Raw genomic sequence first — 26057 nt, 5'->3', positions numbered from 1 at the left:
GCAGGTATCAACATATGACTTGGGACCATAAGGCTGAATACCCCCGTCAGGCATGTTTAAAGTTTCAATAAGCAACAATAAGCGAAACATATTTGAGTGGAGGAGAATTTTCATGATGATGTTCTGCAAGTGAAGCGTGGTGATGTGAGGCAGGTTTAATTAGAGTCCTTTATGCCATTCAGGTAGGTTAGGGGACAACGTGGAGCAGAGAATTTTTTTTAAAAAAGGGAAAAAAAGGGAGAATAAGATGGAATTTTCCACATGGAGGATGAACAAAGTAACAAAAAGGTGCCCGTCAAATAAACAGAAACATACTGTGGAATTCGCAGGTCGTCTCATACTGTATGAAATGCTTTGCACTCAACTGGTCCATTTACAGTATACTTTCAAAACATGTATAAATATCAACCCCAGAAGTACTGATAAAAAAATCAGCCATGTCAGTCTTCAATATTTAACATAATTTTTTAAAAAGTAGCCTAAAACATCAAAATGAAAAATCATTGATTTACACACATACATTCATTCATGATCATCTGACAGACAAATGTAGCAAATGTCAAACTTTTATGATTCATTCACTGCTATTAATGCCTCAATATAAAATTTAATAGCTATCATAATAATTGTAACGCCACCTGAGTAAATAGTTTGACATTTTTTTTTAAAAATACACTTGAATTTAATGCTTTTTAAGAGCTTTTTGAGATGAATTATAACTCAAAATAGACTGATTTTTTTGAACAAATCATATTTTTTTTCTTCAAGCATTGCAGGTAAGTATACAACATAAAAGATTTGTGCTAGATTTTAAACAAACATGGTTACCAGAGTGAGTTAGGCTGATCTACATTTTGCCATTAGGTAAGTATAAAGAAAAAAAAAACATGTTCAGGAGTGAATCTAAACTTTAAGATCTGTAACATCAAAAAAGTAGATTTTCACGCAAAAGAGCTAGAAATTAATTAAAAAATATAATAATAATAATAATATATTCCAATAACAATAGATATAATTAATTAATGATAATTAATAATAATTAAAAGACAGATAGAGATTTGTCAAAATATTTATAGCAATTAAGACTTCAGAAATTTAGGTGTAAGACTATTTAATAACTTTCAAGACCTAATATTACCAGAACTGAATTTAAGACTTTTTAAGGACCTGCAGACACCATGTCCAAAACCACTGGAACACAATGTTTTTCCATTAAGAAAGGTGTGGCACACGACTGTACAATCAGTTCTCTTTGAAACAAAGAATCAGTGTATCAAGTGTAATCCAGAGTCTTTCCCCCTCCTGAATTTGTTTATGGTCTGTAATGACTCATCAGACCAAACAAGTCAACAAAGCGTCCGCCTTATCACCTTATCAGAACCATCAGTCCTTTTTTTTTTGTCTTTACTCATTTCCTGATCAGACTGTCTCCTGAGCATTTCCTTATGATGTCTCCCATCACAGATACTCATTGATGGTGAAATGCATTTCAGTGAAATAACATGGGGATTATCGTTATAGCATTAAGATAAAAATAATCATTTGCAGCATGTTTGAATCGAGGCCTTCTTGTCTCACACCATAAATGTCTTGCTGCTCACATATTTGCCTCCCCTGTGCTTGTAGATGATGCTGGAGCTCTTCCTGTTCGCGCTGCTCCTCAGTGATCCTCCCTTTAGCCTCATGCTGCTCTCTGACACTGTCTTTCCTCTTGGTTTCTCCTCCGCCTCTGCGTCTGCCTTGTCTTGCTTGCTGTTGTGGAGGTTCTGGCAAACGCAGGAGTGCTTCGGGGTGAGGGGCTTCTGGCTTGAGCAGAACCACTTCACTGAGCTGTAGAAAAGCTCTACACAGCTGGAAATCGCTGATATCATCCCTACGACGAAGTAGAAGCAGAGGAAGACTGTTTTCTCTGCTGGGCGGGAGGTGAAGCAGTCCACGGTGTAGGGGCAAGGAAAGCGGCTGCAGGGGAACTGGGACTCCACCTTAAAGCCATACAGCAGCCACTGACCTACTAGAAAGCCAACTTCTGCCACTATGCGGAAAGCCACGTTTACAATGTAAAGCCTCCTTAAATGGCGGTCCTTTCTGTACTCCTGGCTGCTGATTTGTTTGCATTCGGAGTAGTTGGTCCTCTTGTTGTGGTGATGCATGACGTACATGAGGAAAACCAGGGAAGGTGTGGCGATGAGGACGATGTGAAACACCCAGAACCTGTACTGGGAGATGGGGAAGGCCATGTCGTAGCACACCTGTTTGCAGCCCGGCTGGAGGGTGTTGCAGGCAAACTCCTCTTGCTCATCCTCAAACAGGTCACTGGCTACAGTTCCCAGGATCAGTATCCGAAAGATGAGCATGAGTAAGAGCCAGAAACGACCGAGCAGCGGCGAGTGGGCCTGGAGGCTATCAAAGAGTCCACCGAGGAAGCTCCATTCACCCATGATTTCAGCGCTTGTCTTGGGTTGTGCCTCTTGGAAGTCTGGAGATTTACCTGCCTGTTCGTCTCAGAGCAAAAGCTGTCTCTGGTTAAAAAAAGAAACTAAAATGTATCTTGTTATTTCCAGTCCATGACTCATAGTGAGACCAACCTGCAGGTCAAAGGTTGGTCCAGGGTTTGTGCGCCCACAGTGGTGATAGGGTTCACAGTCCAATGATCTGAAACCAAAAGTAAAACATGATTATATCACCTGCAATAACAGCAATTTAAGAATAGCACTTAAGGAATATAACAATAACCCTCATGCTCTGCTTTTCTTTAGGTTTCATTAAACACTTAAAGAAACTAGAATTAGTTGCACTACAGTTTCCGTATATGTATGTGAAAATATGGAATTCTCACAGACATCTTCCCCCCCGACAGCACAATAGGTCTATACAATCAACACAGTTTTTGAGGTGAGCACCCAAGATTAGATAAGACAAGTACAAGGTGACCATGATCTTTGACCACCAAAATCAATCATTTCATCCTTTAGTCCACTTGAATGTCCATACCAAAATTTGAGGAAATTCCCTCAAGTTGTTCTTGAGATATTGCATTCACAAGAATGTGCAAGATGTAAATACAGACAACCCAAAGACATAATGCCGCCAGCCTCAGCTACTGCCAGCGCAGAGGCATAAGAAACAGTTGTACCTCATACTGAGACTTGCTTTTGTGCTCCACACATTTGAGCTTAAAAGCTACAGTTGGCAATTAAAAAAAACAAACACACACACACACACACACACACACACACACGCTGCTACTTGTGGAAGTCACTGGCTGGATGAGCCACTTGCTACTATCAAGCTTTCCTCAGATACAGCATTTAAAAAAATAAATAAAAAACAGTGGCAGAAAGATGCCAACAGGTTCAGCAGCTATGTGAAACCTACCCTCTCTGGTAATCCTTTTAAGATCCACTTCCTACTTTTCTTGTTTGTCTTCCCCCACTTGAAAAAGTCCCCAAATTAAACTAAACGAAGGATTTGAACAAATTTTAACAAAGCAGTTATGCCACTTACTCACTCTCTCCAAATGGCATTCGACAGAGGCTTGCTGGGGCTAATAATTGACAGGGCGTCAACGGTTTAGGAAATTCCTGCTAATCTGTGCCCATCAAGGGTCCCAGACAGCAGTGATGTTTACCTAAGAAAGGCAAACTCTTGATGAGCATTTCAAAGAGTTTCCTTAATGGCAGGAAGGATTTGCTTCAAACTGTACCACTAGTTTCCCCAGCTAAAGTCAAACATGAAACTTGCATGAAGCTCCTCTCTGATTAACTGTACATGCAACGTGCTTCTTTCAGTCAGCAGCAGTAAAATACACTTGATCATTTTTTGAGCTTCGAGGTTTGAAGTTCAAAATTTGCACATTTATGCAAACAAAAAGGTGATTGTGTCCCATTGGTTATATGACTTTGTACCGGTTCATTGATGTACTGAGAAAATCTACTCTGAATGATTCCAATATCTTAAAAAGTGAATTTATCTGTACTTGTACCAACTTGAAAATGGTAATAATACTAATAATAATAGAAATAAAATGTTACCTACCCATTCAAAATCTTAATGACTGGTTCCCAGGTCACCACGGCACATTTAGCACATGTGCGGCTGACACTTACACGCGGCATTTGAGCACCGACTTGTACAGATGCAAAACAGATGACGGATTTCACTAGATGTTAGCCCTAGAGCAAGTAACAATTTCAAACACAATGCAAAATTGATACAAACTTTATTTTTCTAAGTCTAAAATGAACAGCCATTGAAATATGTACAAGACGAGACAAAACACAAATAAGTGAAATAAAATTGACATTTCAAGAAGCCGAAGAAACTAAAAGTTAACATGCTCACAGGTGTAATGCAATTCAAGCATCAGGGCGTTTCTTTTTTAAAACTTCTGGTCTTTGACGAGAGAACAGGCATTTTTGCTAGAATGAATCTTTTGGTTAATACTACTTAAACCACCGGTGTAAATGAAACCATCCTTAGGTGATCAAAACAAAGACAAAGTAATCACCTGTTATAAACCATATAACTTTCCTAAAAACCTTGACTTTTATACAAAATTTAAAACTGACTTTGAGAGTAAACTTTAAAAGTCTTCATCTGAGTCTGAGTCCCCGATGTAGGTAACAGGTTTCCGGGCACGTGAGGGTTTGTCCCGCGCTGCCACGGTTACCGGAGCTGCTGCCTCCTGATCGGAAACCTGGAAGCTGTCGTCATCGTCCCATTTCTTGATTTTCTGCAAGAGCAGAGAAAATTCATCTTTAAAAACATGTTCATAGTGACTTCCAATACTTTTGTTTGTTTTACCTGCAACAAAAAGATTTTTACTGCACCACTTGGTCTATTTGTCCTGTATCCTCACTTCCATCACGGCCGGATCTGATCATATTTGAACTTCTTTGTTAACTTCATTTCTTCTTTTTTTTTTTCTTCATATAACTGACTGAATATTGACCTCTACACTAAACATACGTTATCTTACTGCTCAGTAACCAAACACAAAACTCTGTCCCAGGCCCAGAAAAAGTCATAAAGAAACTCAATGTGAAACTAAGTTATAACAACAAGTTTAATGACTGTTTTTATTTCATAAAAGAGGAAAATGCAGAGTAGGAATGCATTTTTTATATTTGATTTATATCACTGGGACACATTACATGGAAGTTATTGAGAAAAAAACTGCCAGTTTTTCTATTAAAATGTTTATGTAAAACTCATCAACTACAAATTAGTAATGAAAATTAAGTGTACTAAATGAGACCAATTTAATTTACTTCATAACTGGAAATCAGCATGAAGGTACTGAAAAAAATATTGGTTTTGTGTGATTTAAACAGTAATCAATTGATGACACTGCAGTCATCCCGCAGCACTTAAACAGATGGCTGAAAGGTGAACTAACTGTCCTTCTGCCAAAACCAGATGAAACTCAGTAATAAGAAATAAGCTGCTGCTGGCCAGAGAGAGAATGTCTGTCAAACACCCATCTTAAAACCAACTTCAGTGTTACGCAGGAGCAGCGGCTGGCTTGACTGTTGTGTTTTATGGTACTGCTGTAGCAGTGTGCTGCTCCGTACGCTGTCTGTGTCCTATTTTTCTGCTGCAACATTATCATTAAAATAGACATGTGGCGTGAGAGTCTGTGAAAAGTGTGAAGTGCCTGAGTCATGCAATCAGTGTGTGAGAGCAGAGACTTTACAGGCACTACGGTGCATATGCACATGCTATTTAGAGCCGTACAATACAAAAATAAATGTATCAATACATAACTATGAGGCCTCGTGGTACGTTACCCCCCAAATACTGTTCTGAAATCAGAATTCAGTGTAGAGACTGACCTTGCTGGTAGTTTTTTTGCCCTTGAGGCGTGACATGAGGTCGTCCGCGCTGCTGTCGGAGTCCATACTGTCGATCTGTTTCCGTTTCACAATGGGCTTTGTCTTTGTAACTTTGATTTCATCCTCCGAGTCACTGGAGTCAAATGATGGGACCTTCTTGGCAGCTGGGATGGATGCAGGTTTGGATTTAGAAAGAGCATCCAGGATGGATGGCTGCTTTGCATCTAAAAGAGGTCAACAGGAAAAATAACTGCAGATTAGGGAAGGATGCATTTCATTTATTATGTTTAGTGTTTTAATTGTACATGTGCTCACCACCACAAACGTGTCACAACTGTTACAACTGCAGTTTTACTTGTTATTTAACTATCTGGTACCATCTGATGAGAAATCAATAAAATCAGCAATAGTAAAACTTTCAAACTTTAATCGTGCATTTTCTCTTAAATCTGTGGGACATAAAACACAGAGCTCTCTCTAATTAGGCTACACACACACACACACACTTGTCGAAATACCTGCAGCCTTCTTCTTGGTTGCAGCTGGTTTCTTAGCAGCAGGAGCTTTCTTGGGTGCCGCCTCCTTGGTTTTACGTTGAACTGGACCCTTGGCTGCAGGTGCCTGATCGTCCGACGGAGCTGCAAAGTGTCGCAAAGAATAAAACCTTAGACATACGGCCCAACAGTTCTCAGGGTTATCACATGAATGATCCTGTGAAAATACTTACAGCTCGATGTATTTTTAGGTTGTTTTACTGTTGTTTTGCTCTTTGCTGTTTTCTTCCTGCATAGAAGATAATAAAATAAAGTAAATGACATTACTAAAAAAAGGCCTTGATGTGAAAGAAACTTCATATATCAAGTTTGATACTCACGAGGGTTGTGGAGCTTTAGGGGGCGGAGAGGGGGCTGGAGAGTCCACTTCGCTGTCGGCCATGGTCTCTGGCATAAAGCTGGCATCATCATCATCACTGATAACAGCTTTACGTTTTGGGGCGTCCTTCTTCCCCCAGTCGTCAAATTCATCTTCACTGTCGGACATGGTGTACTTTGCCGCAGCTTTAGAAACAAGCGACAGAATGGTTTGATTTAGCAATGCTGTCGTGAATTTAGGATTATTGGTGAGTTTTGCTGAAGTCTTTGCATAAGAGATGATATGATCAAACAGCTGTTACGAAGATAAGTTTGGATGAAGTTAGATAGGAGAGCTAATTAGCCTCAGGAAACACGTTTACAGTGATTACGTGTTCTCCAACAGTGATGTGGAAGTAATCCGTGTGTAAAGTCTTTTCATGGGAAGACAGCAGATTAGACGCTCGTCTACCTATCAGCAATGATAGTGGTCACGGTCATTTTAAGTAGACTCACCTTTAGTTTTGCGTTCTCTGGGGGCAACGACTTCCTCCGCCTCCATTTTATTGTCGGACAGATTGTCAGACTCCTCATCCGACCACGGATTCTTTTTGGGATTCTTGGCAGCGGGCTTGAACTGAAGAGTGCTCTGCTTGCTGCTCTTTGACGCTGCTGCTGCAGAGAGGTGTGTTTCATAGTCATCTTTAATAAAAATGCAATGTAACTTTACAACAGTGAGTGCAGATACAGTGTCGAAAAAGTGCAAGAATAATTTACGGTCGCCCATTAATTACAAAGGTTTTGGGTCTGATATTCCAACCCGGCCTAACTGTCCAATGTGGGCTCTGCACATAATCTCACCATAGCATCACACTATGTTACAATTCTACGAGCAGTAAGATATGTCACCTGAGTCCGTTTGTAATCATGGTGGGGGTGTGGAGCATTTGTTGCTGTAAAGTTCTGAAATTGTGGTTAAATCTAATAAACACCTGTATGGTAAGGAGCCTCGTATCTTATTTACCTACCATTTGCTTTCAAATTGCTCTGTGGCTTTATAGAGTGCAAATGTACTTTCTCAAGGCTGCCACCAGATGCTGCTAAAGAGCGACTGCATACTGGATGCATCTACAGTGTAGGACACTATATTTATATACTACATTTATTGTTGAATACAATAAGTTCCAATGATTTAAAAATAGTTTCACTCTATTACATTTGACTGAAATTTAACTTTTTATGTGAAATGAATAAAGTTCTTCTCTGATGAATAAAATTGTAGACCAGAGAAGAACAGTCTGATACCAACTTATTTTGGTTATTTGAACATTTTCAGCCAGTCTCACCTTTTTCCTTCGGCTGAGTTTTAGTTTTCTTGTTCAGTCGTGCAGCCAAGCCAATCTCCTCACTAGGCTCTGTGTTCTCCACATCTTCTCCAAACTCCATCTTCACCACTACATCTTCACTCTGCAATTACAGAAAATGAGGTCAGGTTAAATGTTTCTGGCATTGGCAGAGCGCTCTACTGAGAAATGTTACAGATACAGATATAAGAAGAGCACAACTCCGCTTTGTTGTGACTAAAAGCAGATTAAATTCTAAATACAAGGTTCCCACACATTTTCATGGACAAAATTTCAAAACTTTTCAAGGACACATAATAAAATTTCTATGACCTTTCACAGAGTATGATACAAACGTGCAGTACAGCTGAAAAGTCAAAGTGGGGGTTAGCATGAAAACTTTTAAACTCATGACCCCTACCAGTTTAAATAACACTATTATTTTCAGGGTTCCTTCAGCTTAATTCAGGTTAGTTTTAAGACATTTAAAAAACGTTTAATGCCACTCAGAATTAAATGTAAGACCAATTTTACAATAATCAAAACTAAAAAAAACAAGCATGAACTGATATCAGCTAGTTACATTTTTTCCCAAATGTTTTTTTTGTTGGTTTAAGTTAAAGAGTTGTTGATGGAAAACTTTCTAGAATGGAAGACGTGGAATAAAATAAAATTAGGTTATCATATAGTACAATATAATTCTTGGTCATCTTTGATTTGATTTGATGTTGAAAATGTTTATGAGTGGTTGTTGGCTCTTCTCTTCCTTATATTCCTGATGGTAAGTTTGGTAAATATTAATTAAGGTTATTCAAAAATAGATATTACTAATCATTTTGAGATTTTTAGGGTGCCTTATTCATAGATTAATGAATTTTATGCCTTTTTGAGATGTTTTAAGGATCCATGGGAATCCTGCACTCGGGAATAAAATGTAGAAACGTCACACATCTGCGTATCTTAAAACAATGTTTCGTCAATAGCGTCACATATAATGAATTTGCTGCTGTGTTACATTTTGTAAAAGGTTATCCACAAAAGATTACTGTAACAAATAATTTCAATACACAAAACAAAATTTACAAACTTTCCTCCATGACCCTGTATAAACAATAAAAACTATAAGGCAGACTGAGGAAATCCTGTTTTTTTGTGATTTTAATTTGAAAAGACATACCATGACTTTCCTGCCCCCCTTGCCTCCTTTCTTGAGACAAGCCTTCTTGTTGGCTTCGGCTTTCATGGCACTGGTAACACGCGGGACCACGCGGCGACCCTGTGGCGTGGGCAGGGTCTCCTGCTTCACCTTCGCCGCTTTGCCTTTTCCAGCCCCCTTTTTAGCGGGGATGATGGCGCTCTCCTTTTCTTTTGCCTCAACTCTCTAAAGAACAAAATCAGGAGATTACTGGTGAGGAGAAAAGTCTGAGAGTGACAACTCTGACTGTAACCAGAGGCTCGGGTCAGTGCAGAGATGCTCATATGAAACCAGCAATATAACAGTCCTTTCTCACACTGTGATGGACAAACTGCAGTTGTCCATATGTGACTGAGAAAATGCGCTCAGATGTTTAGAAAAAAACAAGCAGACAGATAAAGAGCCAATACCTCCAGTTCCTCACAGAAAGCAGCCAGGTCTTCCTTCCACAGGTCTGCTGGAGACTTCTTTTTTAGGGTGTTCAACTCGGTCAGCTATAAAGCAGCAGTCAAAACACTCATGTTAACATGAGATAAACCAATGTGGATTTGAAGTATTTGAAAGCATTAATAATACTGCAGCAGAGCTCAACATCACACCTTTACATCCCTCTGCTTGCACAGCTCGTCTTTCTTCTCTTTGGTCAAGTACCACATGGGCATGGACAACAAGTAGTTGTAGTCTGGCCCGCTGGTGTCCTCCGTTTCTTCCTCCTCCTCTCCTTCCTCCTCCATCGCCTCTTCATTCTGAGAGCATTAACATAACCATGTCATGTTGTTTGCGCACACCGAGGCTGGTTATTGAGCATTCATCATTAACGCAGCTAAAAGATGTGATCAAAGATGTCCTACCTTCTCTTGAGCCTCTTTCCAAGCTTTGACCGGGTCAGAGTCGTAGCCCATCTCCTGCAGCATGCGGATCAGTTCCTTCTTTGGCTTGTTCTCTGCAAGTAGATGAACAGAATTATTTCTTTTGTTCAAGGAAAATCTAAACACATAATAGGCCTGGGGATAAATTGATCATCTAAGTTGTAGCTGGCATAAATATTACAACTTCTGAAGCTGTTTCAAATGACAAACAAAAATATATAACTACTATTTGGCAATTTATCTGAGGTTACCTGCACTTTATGATAACCAGCGTTCCCACACATTTTTACAACTTAATTTTAAACACTTTTCCAAAACTTCCCAGGCGTTTGGGGGTACACTGTTAACGCCTGCAAACTTGACTTGCTCGGACATTCCCGCCACCAACTTGCTGCACACACTAACGTGTATCAAGCAGCACAGCATTTGATTTTAAATTACCAATGCAGGATAAATAGGCAAGTATTTTGCATAACAACATGTTTTGGAATTTTAATGTACATATTTTAAACAATTGCCAAAACAATCAAAACATTCTGCTAATTCCAAACCATTCCCAGGCCTGGAAAAGATTTTTTCTAATCTCATAACTTTTAAACATGGGAACTGGGATATCTCACAATCGGTGGAAACTAGCAGTTGTTCTTGTTTGCAGTGTTTTTCAATGTAAATTTCAGCAGTGTACGTTGTCAACAAAAATTGTGATAAGATACTGACCTATGACCAAGGTGCCCTGGATTTTCTCCAGGATGAAGCGGGCCTGGTTGGTGAGTTTAGCGCTCTCTGCTCCCAGCATGCCAACCAACCAGTCCTTTCTCAGCACATAGTACTTCATCCTCAACTCAAAGAAGTCTTTGAGAATATCCTGCACAGACTCGTACTTCTTCAGGCTGCCCACGTGGTCGAACAGAACCTAAAAAAAACCAAACCCCAAACAGAAACCAAGTAAGTTTTGTTTTTCTAAAGAAATGCTTGATAAAAAAGCTGAAAGAAGACTTGATTGAAACATTAGATATGTGCACATGTGTTGCAGCAGTTACCATGGAACTGCAGGTGATGGAGGTCTGAAGTTTGAAGACTTTGTGGAGGCCGGCTGCCTCCGCCTCGCTTAACTTGTCTGGTGTCATCTTGATCACAAAGCGCACAGTGGTGTCAGTGTGGTACTCCTTGTAGTCTGTGATCAGAGGAGGGGCCTTCTCGGTCCCGTTCAGCATTGGCTCCAGCACGTTCTCCTTGTAGGTCTACACCACAGACAATTAAAAGAAATGACATATAGATGTCACTAAATGATGGTACTTTGAATGAATGATGGAGCATCCCGAACACATCCCGAACAGGAGGGAGAAAACTTCACTGACTAACCTGCGTCCAGTTTTTCACAGGCAATTCAGAGATCTCAACGGTGGTGGAATCAATGATGGCCACCTCTCCACTGTTGATGTACTGGTTGTCCATCACCTGCTCAATTGTGCCTTTAAAACCTTTGTAGCTTGGAATCTGTGGGAGAATGCAGAGGCGCCCCCATTATTTGAATTGTACACCAGAAGACGCAAAATCTCAGCCAGAAACAGCCAGTTCTCATTCTCACCATGGGCAGAGGCTCATTGCCATCGAGCATACGGTGGATGTTGCTGACGATCTCCCGTACGTCAAAGTTGGGAATCTTGCTGGCCCAGCCTGTGCCAATACCTTCTGAGCCGTTCACCAGCACAGTGGGGATGATGGGTATGTACCACTCCGGCTCTACGCGCTGGTTGTCATCATAGTTGTACTTGAGCAGGTTGTCATCCACAGGTGGGAAGACGAGGCGAGCCAGGGAGCTGCAAGGACAGAAAGTCAGGGGGATTTTTTAATTCATCACTGTCTCTGTAAACCATGAAATCAGCTCCCCCACATTCTCTAAAGTGTGCAGGAGGCTCGTAGCTTCACATTATTAGCAGTTTATGTGGAGGCTGCTGACCTGAGCATGGTGAAGATGTATCGAGGGCTGGCAGAGTCTTTGCCTCCGTGCAGCCTGGTTCCAAACTGACCCAGAGGCTGCAACAGGTTCATGTTGTTGCTTCCCACAAAGTTTTGGGCCAAACCCACAATGGTCATCATCAGAGAGATCTGAAAAATAAACACAGATGAAGAGATTAAATAGAAAGTATTATAAAATATGCTAAATCTAGCAAGCATTGCTCACCAGTAAAATGTGCTATTCTGCATGTATTTTCCTCCAAATTAATAATAATTTAAAAAAAAACAAAAAACAAATGTATTAAGTACATTTACTCAGGTTGAGGTACTTGTTCTACTTTACTACATTTCAGAGGGAAATAGTGCACCTTATAATTAACTACAATTATTTAGTAAAGCACTGGTTGATTAATTGATTGACTGAAAATTAATTGGCAGATATTCTAATAATCTTTTAATAATAATAATAATTTAGCCATTTTTCTGGCAAAAACATTTAACTGTTCCAGCTTTTTAAAATATGAGGATTTTACTTTACATTTTATTCATTTGATTGACTAAACTGATTTTAATTTTTCTGCATTGTATAGTTTTACTTTCATTACTTAAAGTACATTTTCTTAATTATACATGCATAATAAGGGTTTCAAGTCAGGACTTGAAATGTTTTCCTCCGTCACCGCTAGAAACTTAATGAATCTGGTCATGTCTCAAAGCAGACTCAAAGCTGAAGGCAGAAACCATATGATGAGCAATAGCTAAAAACAATCCAAGCTAATTCAAAAAGAAAGAGTAAACTGTTTTCTCCACATGTGAGTGCTGCATTTGGCAATAGCCTGACATCGAGCCCACAGGCTGCTTTAGCCACTGAAAAGAGGAAGTGGGAAATCAACTCAAAGTGTAATGTCATCTCACCTCTCCATGGTGGTAGGCTGACATCTCAGCCACCGAGCCAGCCAGCTGGGCCACCTTCACCTCCCGCTTGTCATTCCTCTTGAAGCAACAGAACAGCACCTTCCTCTGGCCTGGTTTAAAACCTGACATAAACACACATGCAGACATATTTAAAACCACTCTCACAAACTGTGTTTATCATTTACAACCATGTTCTAGGTGATCATTATCATTTCACACACCATCCACCAGGCAGGGGATTGACCTCTCATTGTCAGAGTTCGAGAAAAGAACCAGCTCCTTGTTGACAAAGTCGTTGTATGAAAGGGACTTGGTGGACTGGCCATACAGGTACTCCTGTGAAGAGACAGCAAAAGGTAGTTAAAATGAACAGAAAACATTAATAGAGCACATAAAGGTCACCAACTGTTGCCGACGTTACCTCAGGTAGGTTGTGAGCCCTGCGCTGGCGCCTGTTGTTCATGAAGTTGGTCAGCCACTCTTTCCGCTCGTCCACTTTCTTCTTGCTAAAGGCCTGGACACAAAACAAACACAAGAATCAGATATGAATACTCAAACTACATATTATATCCTAGCAAGGAGAATCAAGATAAAAAACATAACTGGTTTTACAAATGTACACGAGGGTCTAAAAAGTTTAATTGAAATTTGATATGATCGTCCACAGGGTGTTCTATAAACTTCATAAGTTAAAGAATGAGCCAAACATATGGATGAAATCTTACAAGGGTGATAGCTTCATCGTCTTCAGGTCCAGAGTACTTGAATGGGATACGGTGTCTCTGCATGTCAGAGAAGTACTCCTTCGCTTCCTGCGATGTGCTGGTTCCCAAACCTAGAAGGCCACAAAGGAGGAGAACTTATTATACAGACCATTATGAAGACACACAACAAATTGGCCACGACATCGACCAGGTGTGAAGGGTTGCTTACTTGTCATCTTTTACTACCACACAGGGGTTTTGTGACAAACCTTTGTAGTATTTTATTTTCCAAGATTTGTAGTTGGGCTGGTTTTCCTTCCATTCATTGAATTCAGGGATACTGTAGAAAGACAGCTGAGTTTTCTTGTGAGACGCCTAAAGAGAGAGGGGAAAAAAAGAAAGAAATCTGCAATCAACGCTTGTCTTCACCCCGTGTTTGACAACAAAATGGTAAAATAAGGATATAATTTGGCCATTATTAAAGAGGTTTCATTAAAAGTGTGATTTTTATATAAATGGCAGAGATATTCTGTGATCTTGACACTAGATGGCAGCGTTGTTGAGTTCAGGGAGACAACTTAGAAAGTTTGAGGGCTTGAAATCACAATATGCTAGATCCCAACATTATTTAACCCTTTACTCACCATAATTAATGAAGTACAATAGCTAACCACAGCCTAAATAACCTTTTATTTCAGTCTGAGACATCTGGTGAAACAGTTTACCTTGATGATGGGTGTGATGAACTCCTCCAGGAAGTTGTGGCGCAGCAAGGACGGCCAGTTATGGTGGATGAAGTTGATCAGCAGGCCCTTAATGTGGGAGCCGTCTTGATCCTGTCACAATCATAGGAATACAGTGGAATCCAGTCATATTAATGTTTCTTTACAGCTTTAAAGCTGAAGATGAATACTTTTATAAGCAGCGCTGCACCTATGGTGAAGTGGGTGACAGCCCTGAAAAGCAGAGTTAGTAGGGTACTCTATGATGAAATTATAAAGTAATAAAATATGTTTTAAATGATTAACACAAATTGGATACAGAAAAAAAGCAAAACAGGTGTTTAAAATGAGAATAAAGATTTAAAAAATTGCTGGCGCACCTGATCTGTCATGATCATGATTTTGCCGTAGCGCAGACTCTTGAGGGATTCTGGGTCGCTGTAGTTCTTCTTGTACTGAAGGCCGAGGATCTTAATGATGTTATTAATTTCAGCGTTCTCCATGATCTGATGAGGAAGACCAAACAATGTTTTACTCTCATCTGTTTGCTGAGCTACATTTCAAATGATGCTCATTGTGGTCTTCTTTGATCAGGGTTATATCATCTGTGTCCATCCAAGATAAGTACAAAAATTGAGATTGAACTATGTGTCATAAGACAAATGCATCTGTAAAACCATGCAGCTGCCTTCTAATAACAGGCTGCTGGGCCTAACCTGTTTGAGCGAGGCCTCCCGGACGTTCAGTATTTTTCCCCTGAGAGGGAAGACGCCATAGCGGTCTCTTCCGACCACTCCCAGCCCAGACACAGCAAGTGTCTTAGCTGAGTCTCCCTCAGTAAGGATCAGCGTGCAGCCGATGGAGTTCTTCCCACCTGCCAGAGAACATGCTTACTGCATGACAATAGCAGCTCATTTGCTTTCTCATGAGGCTGGATTGTTTTCCAAAAGAGAAAAATGTTATATACCTGCATCGTTGGCATCGTCGAGTTTAGGCACTCCTTTAATTTTGGTGTGTTTAACACTTGAGCATTTCTTGTTGAGCTGGGATTGAGCCTTGAACTTCACCCAGTTCATGATACTCTCCACAATCCCAGAGGTTGTGGCCTATGGAGAACAGAAAATGAAGAAGAATTTGTAAAAATCTGAATGACGACACTCCTGAGAGTGAGAATGTGATGCCAGCGGTTCTTTATTGTCACCTGCTTAATAAACTTGTCAGTAAGAGGACAGGTGGACCCAAAGCTCTTCTGCTGCAGTGTCATGTTCTCTTTGGTCTGAGAGTCAAAGGTGGGATTCTCAACCAGGCAGTTGACAAACAGCCACATGTGATTCTTCACCTGGATGGGGAGGGAGCGGAGCGTTCTCAGGATTATATCACACAATATCAGCTTCATATAAAAACATACTCAAGATCTGAGTTAACAATGACTATACCTGGAAAGGCTTGACGGCCACTCCAGCTTTATTCTTCCTCTTCACCACTTCAATGAGCTTGGCAACCACTTGGTCAGCCACATAGTCAATGTGCCTCCCTCCCTGAGATTGAGAGGACAAACACAAGATCCCATTTGCAGAATAAATGACATACGTCTTAATCATAGTGACACAAAGTGGCTGGGAGAGCAGCCAAACTTGTACTTAGCTGCCAAAGGAGCCTGGTCTACTGGTTCAGTCAGCCTTAAAATGCTCTATGGCTGCTCTATGATGTTAATTCAAACAGGGCTGACAAACTAAATTAAAATCGGTGCCCGATATTACAACAGCACTTAAAAAAAATGAAATTATTGGTTCGACATTGAGGTCACAACCCCCTCACTCAATCACTCTGTTACACATACAATTAATGCCCAACAAAACATCTAATTCAAAAACACTGTGACATTACCTTGGTTGTGGCAATGCTGTTGACAAAGCTGACTTGCTGGAAACCTTTCTCACTCATGGTGAGGCAGACCTCCCAGCGCTGGTTCACAATCTCGTGGACCACAGTGAGGGCACCACCAAGCTCGTTCACCTTGTCCTTCAGATACATGTCCACGTAGCTACGGAAGTCTGTAATCTGGTGTACAAGAATGGTATTAGTCTTAATCACAAGATCTACCCACTACCATCTTATGGTTTGAGAACTGTCATAACATATAATAAGCTGAATGCTAAGGAAAGAATATATTTTCTCCAGGTTCCTAAATCATTCAAAACATCATCACAGCTCAAGAGGGAAAGCCTAAAAATAACAATTAGCTTTAAAATGTTGAATTAAGTTTGTGGAAACCCATCTTTACATTTGTTCACAATGTTATTGATATTTGAAAAAGATAAAGATAAATAAAACCCATTTTTAAACTAGTAAGAGAAAGCAGGCAGATGATTAGCTGGCAGAAAGCAATAGGCGAACATTGAGAGACAATGAAGTGAAACAGCTTTATAACTTACTGGCAGCTTCTTGCCATTGAAGTACACACGGACGCCCTTGCTGGATCCAGCAATGTCATAAGCCCTCCTGGTCATCAGAGCCACGGTGTCTTTGTCCAGGATGCTCATTTTGAACTTGGCAAGGTCCGGCTTGAAGGTGATGCAAGTGTATTCCTCTCCTTCAAACGGTTTGATTTTAGAATCCCCTGCTCTGCCCATGTTGTCATACCAAGTCTGTGAAAAATGGACATTACCATAAAATGACATTTCTCTCTTAAAAGTAACAATGAATGCAAAAGAGAAAACACGTTTCAGCCTGCATCCTACCTGCTTGAAGGACTTCTTTGAGTCTTTACAGGCAGTCTCTACAGTGAACTTCGTGCTGAAGATGTTGCAAAGCTTAGCACCATATCCATTGCGTCCACCTAAAAAACAAGTATTGGTATGAAGATGTGGATTAGGATATTAGAAAAGTAAGTCTACTGATTAAACACCAAACATAGTTGTAGCTTGCTCATACTCATACAAAACCCTATAGGTGGCTTTATATTCCATCTCTGTTGATTGCCTTGTTCTTATGTTTATAGTTTGCCAATTGCCTGTTTTATTGAAATATCTTTTTGGAAAGCGGCATGTGTAAACTCTACTTCTACAATACAGTTTATGCAATTATTTACTGTGATTTTAACAGACATTTTGGGGGTGTCTGTTGTAATTTTAACTTCCAAATAAATTGTTCAGATTATACAGTTAAAAGTGTTTGGTTTGAAACATGTCTGATTGTGTAACTGCACATATTGGTCACACTGTTGGACTCTATTTTACAGTTGTTTCAAGCATTGTCATCACATGCTTAGAGCTCTGCAATTTCAATGGTGAGAAAAATGTTATTGAAACCAAAGGCCAAGATGGCAAAAACTAGGGAAATAAACATTTTTCAAACATAGCATTTTCCTTTGAATACACCGTGAGTGTAGTGTTGCAGATCCTAATCAAAACAAATTAGTCTTCAGAATCCCACAATCAGTCTCACCAGTGACTTTCTTCTGGTCATCATCATAGTTGCTGGAGGTGAGGAGCTGTCCAAAGATGAGAGCAGGCACAAAGACCTTTTCCACCTTGTGCTCCACCACAGGAATACCCTTCCCATTATTCCACACACTGATGGTGTTGTTTTCTCTAAAAGGGAAAAAAACATACACCCACACCTGTGATCATGTGCTTCTGTGATACCAAGGAAAGCAGATGAGCAGGATATGAGCTGGGGCTATTTGACAACTTACAAGCAAAGGGACACTGTGGTAGGATTACAAGCTATTTTAAGATCTTACTTGGTTGTGCAATAATATATATTACTCACACATCAATGTTGATCTTGATGCAGGTCATGTTCTTATCCCTCTGCTTATTGTCAGCTGCATTTACTGTAGAAAGAATAAAACAAACCAATTGCTTCAGTATTGTAGGTGAGCCATTTTCCTATGCACATTATACAACATCTAAAATTATGGGAGCTATTTACTCACCAAGGATCTCATCGAAAATCTTGTAAAGCCCGGGCACAAACGTCACATCACGGCAATTCAGTCCTTCATCCTCGTCATACACCCACATTTGCTAAGGAAAGCAGTCAAGTAGTGAGTACAAAGATCACGCATAAATTTGTATAATGTGAACCCATGATACTATTTCAACATCCTTCAACTCGGCAGTTAAAAAAAATATCTTAAATAGTCCAGTCTCACATCAGCTCCTGTGAGATTTACCAAAGGACTTCAATCAGTGAGAAGTTTATGAGAGAAACCATCAATGTCAAAGACACAGAAATTTCTGTGTGACCTCTTACTTGGGTAACAGGCTCCACAGAGCCTATGTAGGAGTCAGGTCGGAGCAAGATGTGCTCCAACTGCGTCTTCTTCTGATAGATCCTCTCCACTGACAGCCGCTTTGGATCTTTCTTTGTCTTCTCCACCGGCTTGTTTTCAAACAGGGACTAATGGGAATGACACAGAGTTATCATCAATGTGATTTTTTTAAAAAAATTGCAGTCAAATTATGTAAGGTTTTCTATTTGTGTTACAAGTGACTGCGTTACAGCTGCAATGACACTGGCTCAAACAGTTCAATGGTGTAGTAATTACTTGAATTGATTTTTTAGATCTGATGACATATCTAAACCTCAGACAATTTGGTTAACGTATAAAGGTACAACTGAAAAATGCCACTTAGCAGTGCACAGTCTACAAAACATCTCGTTAAAGTTGCTGGGATCTGATTTCATGCTCAAGGACACTTCAGATGGGCAGATGTTTGAACCCAGGTTCACTGGTTGCATGTAATCCACACTATCTACCTTTAACATCACCCTCCTCCTCCAATGTTTGGTCACAATACCACAAGTTTTAAAATGTAAACACTACTGACCAATAAGGTTATGCTGTTGTCTACTTGAACATTTTAACATTAGATTAATATATATTAAAGAGGATAATCAGGGTTCCAACACATTTTCATAAAAAAAAATTCAAAACTTTGGCATGATTTTTTAAGGACCTGTAATACAATTTCTGAGACAATTTACAACATACAACAGGAGGGAACTTTATATTATACTTTATTCCAACTGTCAGTTGTTGTTGTATGACAAAATAACCAGCAACCTTTTTCAATCTCTAATAGTTTGTCATGTTCATATTAACTAGTTCTCCAAACTATAGGAACAGTCATACAAGCACCTAGAGCATATCAGTCTGACACAGGCTTTCATGCATAAGGGAAACGGAACTGTTTATACTCTGAGTGCATATTTTAATGCATTTCATTATTAATTTATTTCTGGATGCATATCTGAAAAACATTGCTGCAGCATACGAATGTAAATATACACTTTTTTTGGCCTTGGAATAGTACGTATTACTAGTATTACTGGAACAGTTTACTTTATTGCAACATTATTTTTTTACTATTTCCACTACTTTTTTTTAAGGAAGTTCCCCGGGGGATTCCGGACCAGTTAAAGTTGCTGTTAACTACGACATTATCTAAATTGCCTTGCATTAATTAAAATTAACGTCGGTCCTAAACAAATGCAACATTTGTATTGCGTGCGCAACGCCTGATGTGAGACGATTACTGAGATGCAACGTAAAGTTAACGTTAACATTCGCCTAATAACGTTAGCGAGACAATATTATGGACCATACATTGGCTCCTAAAAATGTAACATTCATAACCCCCATCACATTTGAAGTCGTGACGCCATGTGTCTGGGAGGGGGACTTATTATGTTACTGATATGAGCACATCAAAACTTTTTTTTTTGACGCTTAACTGACGCGTTGCCGATTAAATTAATTATGTTAACGTTTTACTAAATGATGTTAGCTAGCGTTAGCTAACCTTAACGGTCAGAGACGTTTCATTGAGGCCATCGCTAACAGTAACGTTAGCTGCTGGCTAGTTTCACAGTAAGTTAGCGAGTTAGCAGCTAATATCGACGTTTGAGAAACGTTACCTTCAGTGGTTCAGCCATTCTTCTTATATTTACTGCTAAACCCAAGCGCTAGCGGTGACTTTTTACTACGTTTATAACTAACGTTAGCTAACCAATTTCCACCTAACTCTTAAAACTAACTTCTGACCAGCTGCACTGAACTGTATCCTCGCCGACTGAATCAAACCCTACTTAAAAATTTGAAACCTCTCCCGCCTGCTACATTGACCAATTAAACGACGGGCCAGCTGACGTTTCCGTCCAATAAGGAACGCAAACATCACTTTCTCGAGAAAATAACCAATCACCGACTGAGAAATAGGCATGAGCCCGCCTATGTTGTGTCTCGCGGCCAATCGGCTTCCCAAAATAAAAGCACTCGGAATACATTTGCAGAGTAAGTTTATTTATTTGTAACTAAGGGCATTTACTCAACTGCTGTTCTTAAGTATAAATTTGAGGTACTTGTACTTTACTTGAGTGTTGTCTTCTCATGCCACTTTATACTTTTACTCCACAGCATTTCACAGGGAAATATTGTACATTTTACTTCACTATATTTATCTTACAGCTTTAGTAAGGTATGACTTTACATTTTAAGATTTCTGCCTGTAAGACATAAGAAGAATTGATAAAATTTAAAAGTTTTGTTCTGAATTAATTTCACTGCTGATACAAGTACAGCTGAAATGATTAGTTGATTTATCAATAGCTAACTGACAGAAAATTAATCACTTTCTATTTTCATAAAAATTTAAGTATTTTCAGATTAAAATAAATATTTTGGGTTTTATTTTTTATTATATATTACTATACATTGTTATATTATGATTCTTATAATTATTTTTATTTTTAATTCTATTATTTTATTTTCTATGCATTGCGTTCTTTTACTTTTAATACTTTAAATATTTATCTTCTGCTTTGACTTACTGACTTTTACTTAAGTAACATTTTCAATGCAGGACTCACTAACAGAATATATAACAGAGTACAGTATGATATTACTACTTTTACATAAGGAAAGGAACTGTATACTTCTCACCACTGTTTATCATAGTCACAGACACAGTACCACTTGAAACTGGGTAAGATATTTTGTCATTGTTCTTCATAAATGCATGGTTCACAGACACCACACACCACATAAAGATCAGCTGAAAAAAGTATTGTTGGTGTATAAAAATAATAATCAACATGCTACACATGCTAATGTAGGTTGCATATACAGCTAGTGCATATGATATTTATAGGGGGTCACTTATAAAGGAACATTGATATCTTTTTATTCTTTTGGCTGTACTGGGGCACACAGAACGTGAAAGCCTTACGGTGCTGACTTTGAGCTTTAAAGGTGTTTGCAGTTAATTATTGGGTGAGCAGTGTCAGAATCATAGCCCATTTACCCTTGGGGCTTATGTGTAAAAAGGGCTATGCTTTCCACACAGTTCACTGGATATGGACGTGAGCACTATTAAAACTGAAAGTCAGCAGTCTCATACGCATTATTTTGTTTTCTCGCACCGTTTGTATTGTGCAAAGTATGTAGCTGGTAGCTGGTCTGGTTACAATTTCTGGAAAGAGATATTGTGAGGGTTTTTTAATTTTTTTTGTGGTACTTTTAGCACCTCAAGCCATCTAATTCCATTATTTTGGAGAGAAGGCAAACATCTCTACAGCCAATATTTCCATCACTCGACACTCCAACACTCACTCAACTCCCACCAAAACAATCTAGATTTATAAATAGCACAACAGGTAAAAAGAAAGAACATGTAGTTATAAACAGCAAGATCACAGAATAAGGTTTTGACCATATTAAAATAAACTGTGTTAGGTATAAACAAATTATTAACTATATTGTCCCTCTAATAATGACTCCATTCATACATTTTTATAATGGTCAATAATAAAAATGTACAGCCTAAAGCTTGACCATACTCTTTGAAGCCTAATATGCTGTAATCCTGCGAGATTTACATAGATCAGAGAAACCTCGATATTTATAGCTGCATATTGACATTAAGGATTTGAAGAGAAGCTCCAATATTCAACATCTGTGAAAACTCCATCTTATTTACATCTCATCTTGAAGCTATACCTGCACAGTCGGTAAATTATTCATCTATTAGAAAAATTCATTGGCAACCAAGGGCCTTGTATCACTCAAAGTACAGCAGGTGACAGCTGCTTCTCACACACAGGAGGGATATGTTTAGTCCTGGAGATGCAAATCTTAAATAGATGTACAGTAAGAAGGAAATAGTACTCCCAATGCATCACTTTTGATTCACCAGAAAGTCAACAGAAGTCACTGGTATTGTTCAAAATCAAAACCACTTAAGTCAGAACTAAAGCTCCATTCAAAAATCTCTCCTAGAAAAGCTGACTGACTGAGAAATTTTAAAATGGTCATTAATACTACAGCCTGACCAGTTTTATCACCACTAATTTGTGAGGAAAATTGTCTTTATTGTTAAATTTTATTTTATTTTATTTATTTATTTATTTATTTATTTTTGCAGTTACTGGAAATTAAAAAAAAAGATAAGTCCTGACTTTGGTGGTACATTTCAGTTGAGGACATTTCTGATTATATACAGACACAAAAATCAAGCATCTTAACTCTAGAGTATATATTTCGAAATATTCCACATTTCTATCTTGAAAAACTTAAAATCTGAAAATTGAGGCGCTATAAAAAACACAATTCCAGACAATAGATAGCTAGACAACAGATTCCAGAGATAGGCTATATGAGTACAAAACATCTCAAACTACACCTATACTGTAAATGAAGAATTTTCACTGTATCTAAGTTTGTTAAACTGTAAAATATCTAATGGTTTTACTGGTCAGGCCCTTTTGACATCCACTTGGGCTGTATGTGTCCCTCAAACTAAAATGAGTTTGACACCCCTGGTTAAGACAAACAAGAAGCGCTCAGCACAACAAGCTCACCACTGCTGAAAAACATTGTTAATGTGTGGTTTTTAGGTCACTTCATGTACAAACCATTACTGCTCTTTTATTTCAAATGCACAAATATAAAAACTTACAGAACATGTTTTCTAATTTAAGTATTTATGTGTGCGTGTGTGAAATGTTTGTGTCAGTATAGACTGTCTTTGTGTTATTGTTTCGTTTGTTGTTCATATGTTTTTGTGTAGAATGTCTGATTGAGAGAAAATCAATAAAAAATTAAATGACAACAAAGAAATTGTTCTCTGGGAGTGCAGTGTTCCATTTTCTCCAAAATGATCAGTTTCAATTTTGTCTCATTTATAAATTTTCTCTCCCCCAGCTCTCTCTCTTTCTCTCTCTCTCATTTCCTCCAATCTCTCTGTCACACACACATACACACTGTACATGATAGCTGCCCAAAAGCTATTTAGTGGTTAATGAGTTTATCTCCCCAGAAGTGCGCTGTTCTTGTTCCATGATAGTCTAATGTGTTTTTGCAGCTATGTATTATTGTGCACAGCCTTTCTTTGAGTCAGCTCATGTGTAGTGATATGGAAGTGCAGGATTGTAGAAAAAAGACATAATTCGATTCAATGTTAAGCAAACATGGGCCTCTGGTCCTGTGGTTATCAGTGAATGGAAATGCAGTACGCTGATTTATCTAACCAGTCTACCACACTTATCTGTCTTCCTCTGCTGTTTGCCCACTCATCTGACCTTGGCATGATAATAATAGGGCTGAGAAGCTTGAGCTGTAGTCCAGCGGATTCCGTGGAGTGTATGTACACAAATACATCCACAGCTGCACACATGAACGAAGGTGCAAACTCACTTTACTGTTTGATTTTGCACTGGGTATCTTCAGCTGGAAAGAATGATTGATCTCCTTTAAGAGACATGAAAGAATGAACCAGCTGCCCTCATCCTTAACACATAACACAAGGGGTTGGATATGCTACTGTCAAAACAGTATTTTTAAATCCTCTGTACCTGAAAGAGAGACAATTTAGGCTCAAAATGTACTTTTTGAGTCCATATATGTACTTTTCTGAAGAAGAATTGTAAACAGGAGAAGTGTTGCATCTTACGTAAGTTTGAAATCACTGTCACTTTCAGAAAATATTCCAACACCACACTGAAACTGTAATCAGTAACCTTATATAATGGGACAAAACAATATCAATATCAACAAAACAAATGAGATATTTCATGTTCAATTATTGAAATTTAGAGGTGCTGGACAGACTTCGGCCTACCTGCACTGACATAGCTAAACTAACTAACTAACTAACTAACTAACCTAAAGCTTCATATTTAATGGATTTTGAAAGATGTGAGAGTGGTATAAATCTTTTTGAACTCTTAGCAAAAATGCAAATAAGTATATTTCCAAAGTGTTGAGCTATTCCAACAAGTCCTCCAATCCATACAACCACATAGGTTGTTTGTTCCTACCCTTTGATACAACCCACAGGAGTGAGTCCTTTATTGGTGCCCCTAGTGGAGACAGGAGATCAACATGTTTTTATACCTAAACAAACACCTTTGCTTCTGACTTCCAAATATGGATGTATAAAGAGAACTAGATACAGCAACGGAGACAAGACCCCATTTATTCCTGACAGTTGCTAAGTGGCAAATGAAGCTGAGTAGCCAAGTAATTGGCATTGCTTATACATAGGGGCCCATAGAGCATACACACTGGAGACTTCTTCTAGCTAAGCTGGCTACTCCTGATTTAGCACTCTGCTAACTGGGGACAACATAATTCAGTCATGGAGCTTCTTTAGACTTTTGAAATGTTATTGGGCCGAATCAGTAAAAGTATATATAAGTCCATGGGAAAAAGTGTTGTCGGTCCCAATGGCATAACATGATGGACTCGAAAGATGCAATTTCACTTATTGGTCACTATGAAAATTGGCTTCAAAACCCAGAGCACTTCCTGCGGGCCAGACCCCAAAAAAGCATGTCCTTTATTGTTGCAGTTTTAAACAAGTGGCCACATTTTGTTTAGGTTTATGCAAAAAAGACTACTTGTTGAGTTCAGGAAAAGGTTATTGTTTGGGTTAAGTGATGTAGCCTACACTCTTTATGGAACTTAAGTTATGTACATTAGTTAACTTAAGGTAGATAAGTCCTGTGGGTTACACAAGTTAACTTCCACACCTAAGTTAAAATAACTCAATGTTGACTTTTGGTTTCACACAGGAAACATACAGCAGTGTTGTGGGTCAAAGTCCTGCATTTGTTTGACCCACCAATTTACCCCAACCTCCACCTTATGCCGACTTCCTCTTTATGTCACCTGACTTCTGTCTTTCCTCCTGTCAGAAATACCACAACCAATAGAGGTCACAGCATTAAAAAAAAAAAAAGAAATATGGGTCATAATAAACTGCGTACACAAACCACTTATAGGGTCCTTCTAGGGGGGAGGACAATATTCGCTATTCGTATTCAGGTTTGTTGTTGTTTTTTTTTTTTTAAAAAAAAGTACAAAAAAGAAATTTGACAAATTAAGTACTTTTGACAAATTCAGATTATGTTGATGTTCCATTGACTTCTGATATGTTTTTCTGGAAGTAGTATTTTAAAATGAATCTGTCTTAAGAGTACCTGACTTTAAAGCAATCCAAGAGAGTACATTCACTTTTTCTGTTTGCAACTGTGCCATTACTATTCTAACCTTGTAACACACTCACAGACTCTCACACAGACTTCCTCTTATCTAGTACTAGTGGGCAGTTTGAAACAGGGAATACTAAGTACTTGCCATCCAAAAATAGTCACC

The 26057-nt window shown here is 38.9% G+C and overlaps 2 protein-coding genes across 3 annotated transcripts; both read right to left on the bottom strand.

Moving 5' to 3' along the window:
- Positions 1–1104: 1104 nt before the first annotated feature.
- LOC121959269 (gap junction delta-3 protein-like) lies at positions 1105–3492 on the bottom strand. The gene is made up of 2 exons (XM_042508506.1): positions 3376–3492; positions 1105–2652 (listed from the first exon to the last, which is right to left on the bottom strand). Exon 2 carries the CDS (start codon positions 2436–2438, stop codon positions 1575–1577), a length of 864 nt encoding a protein of 287 aa, XP_042364440.1. The 5' UTR covers positions 2439–2652; positions 3376–3492; the 3' UTR covers positions 1105–1574.
- A 731-nt stretch (positions 3493–4223) lies between these two features.
- top2a (DNA topoisomerase II alpha) lies at positions 4224–20470 on the bottom strand. Of its 2 annotated transcripts, none has more exons than XM_042508032.1 (35): positions 20321–20470; positions 18653–18799; positions 18333–18423; positions 18167–18230; positions 17840–17985; positions 17134–17231; positions 16828–17040; positions 16280–16453; positions 15829–15930; positions 15594–15731; positions 15360–15498; positions 15109–15266; positions 14773–14898; positions 14396–14506; positions 13940–14045; positions 13692–13801; positions 13388–13480; positions 13188–13302; positions 12967–13088; positions 12053–12201; positions 11681–11912; positions 11455–11589; positions 11133–11333; positions 10810–11005; positions 10075–10166; positions 9823–9969; positions 9634–9717; positions 9206–9409; positions 8032–8152; positions 7202–7360; positions 6709–6892; positions 6562–6617; positions 6353–6472; positions 5835–6058; positions 4224–4732 (listed from the first exon to the last, which is right to left on the bottom strand). In XM_042508032.1, exons 1-35 carry the CDS (start codon positions 20336–20338, stop codon positions 4583–4585), a joined length of 4725 nt encoding a protein of 1574 aa, XP_042363966.1. In that variant the 5' UTR covers positions 20339–20470; the 3' UTR covers positions 4224–4582. The 2 variants fall into 2 exon arrangements, with proteins under 2 accessions (XP_042363966.1, XP_042363967.1); XM_042508033.1 differs by having other exon boundaries at positions 7202–7357.
- Positions 20471–26057: the final 5587 nt, after the last annotated feature.

Source organism: Plectropomus leopardus, chromosome 19, assembly GCF_008729295.1.
Source record: "Plectropomus leopardus isolate mb chromosome 19, YSFRI_Pleo_2.0, whole genome shotgun sequence".
NCBI classification, from domain to species: Eukaryota; Metazoa; Chordata; class Actinopteri; order Perciformes; family Serranidae; genus Plectropomus; species Plectropomus leopardus.
Note: the sequence above shows the minus strand (reverse complement) of the source record. Positions and strands in the feature narration are given on the sequence as shown.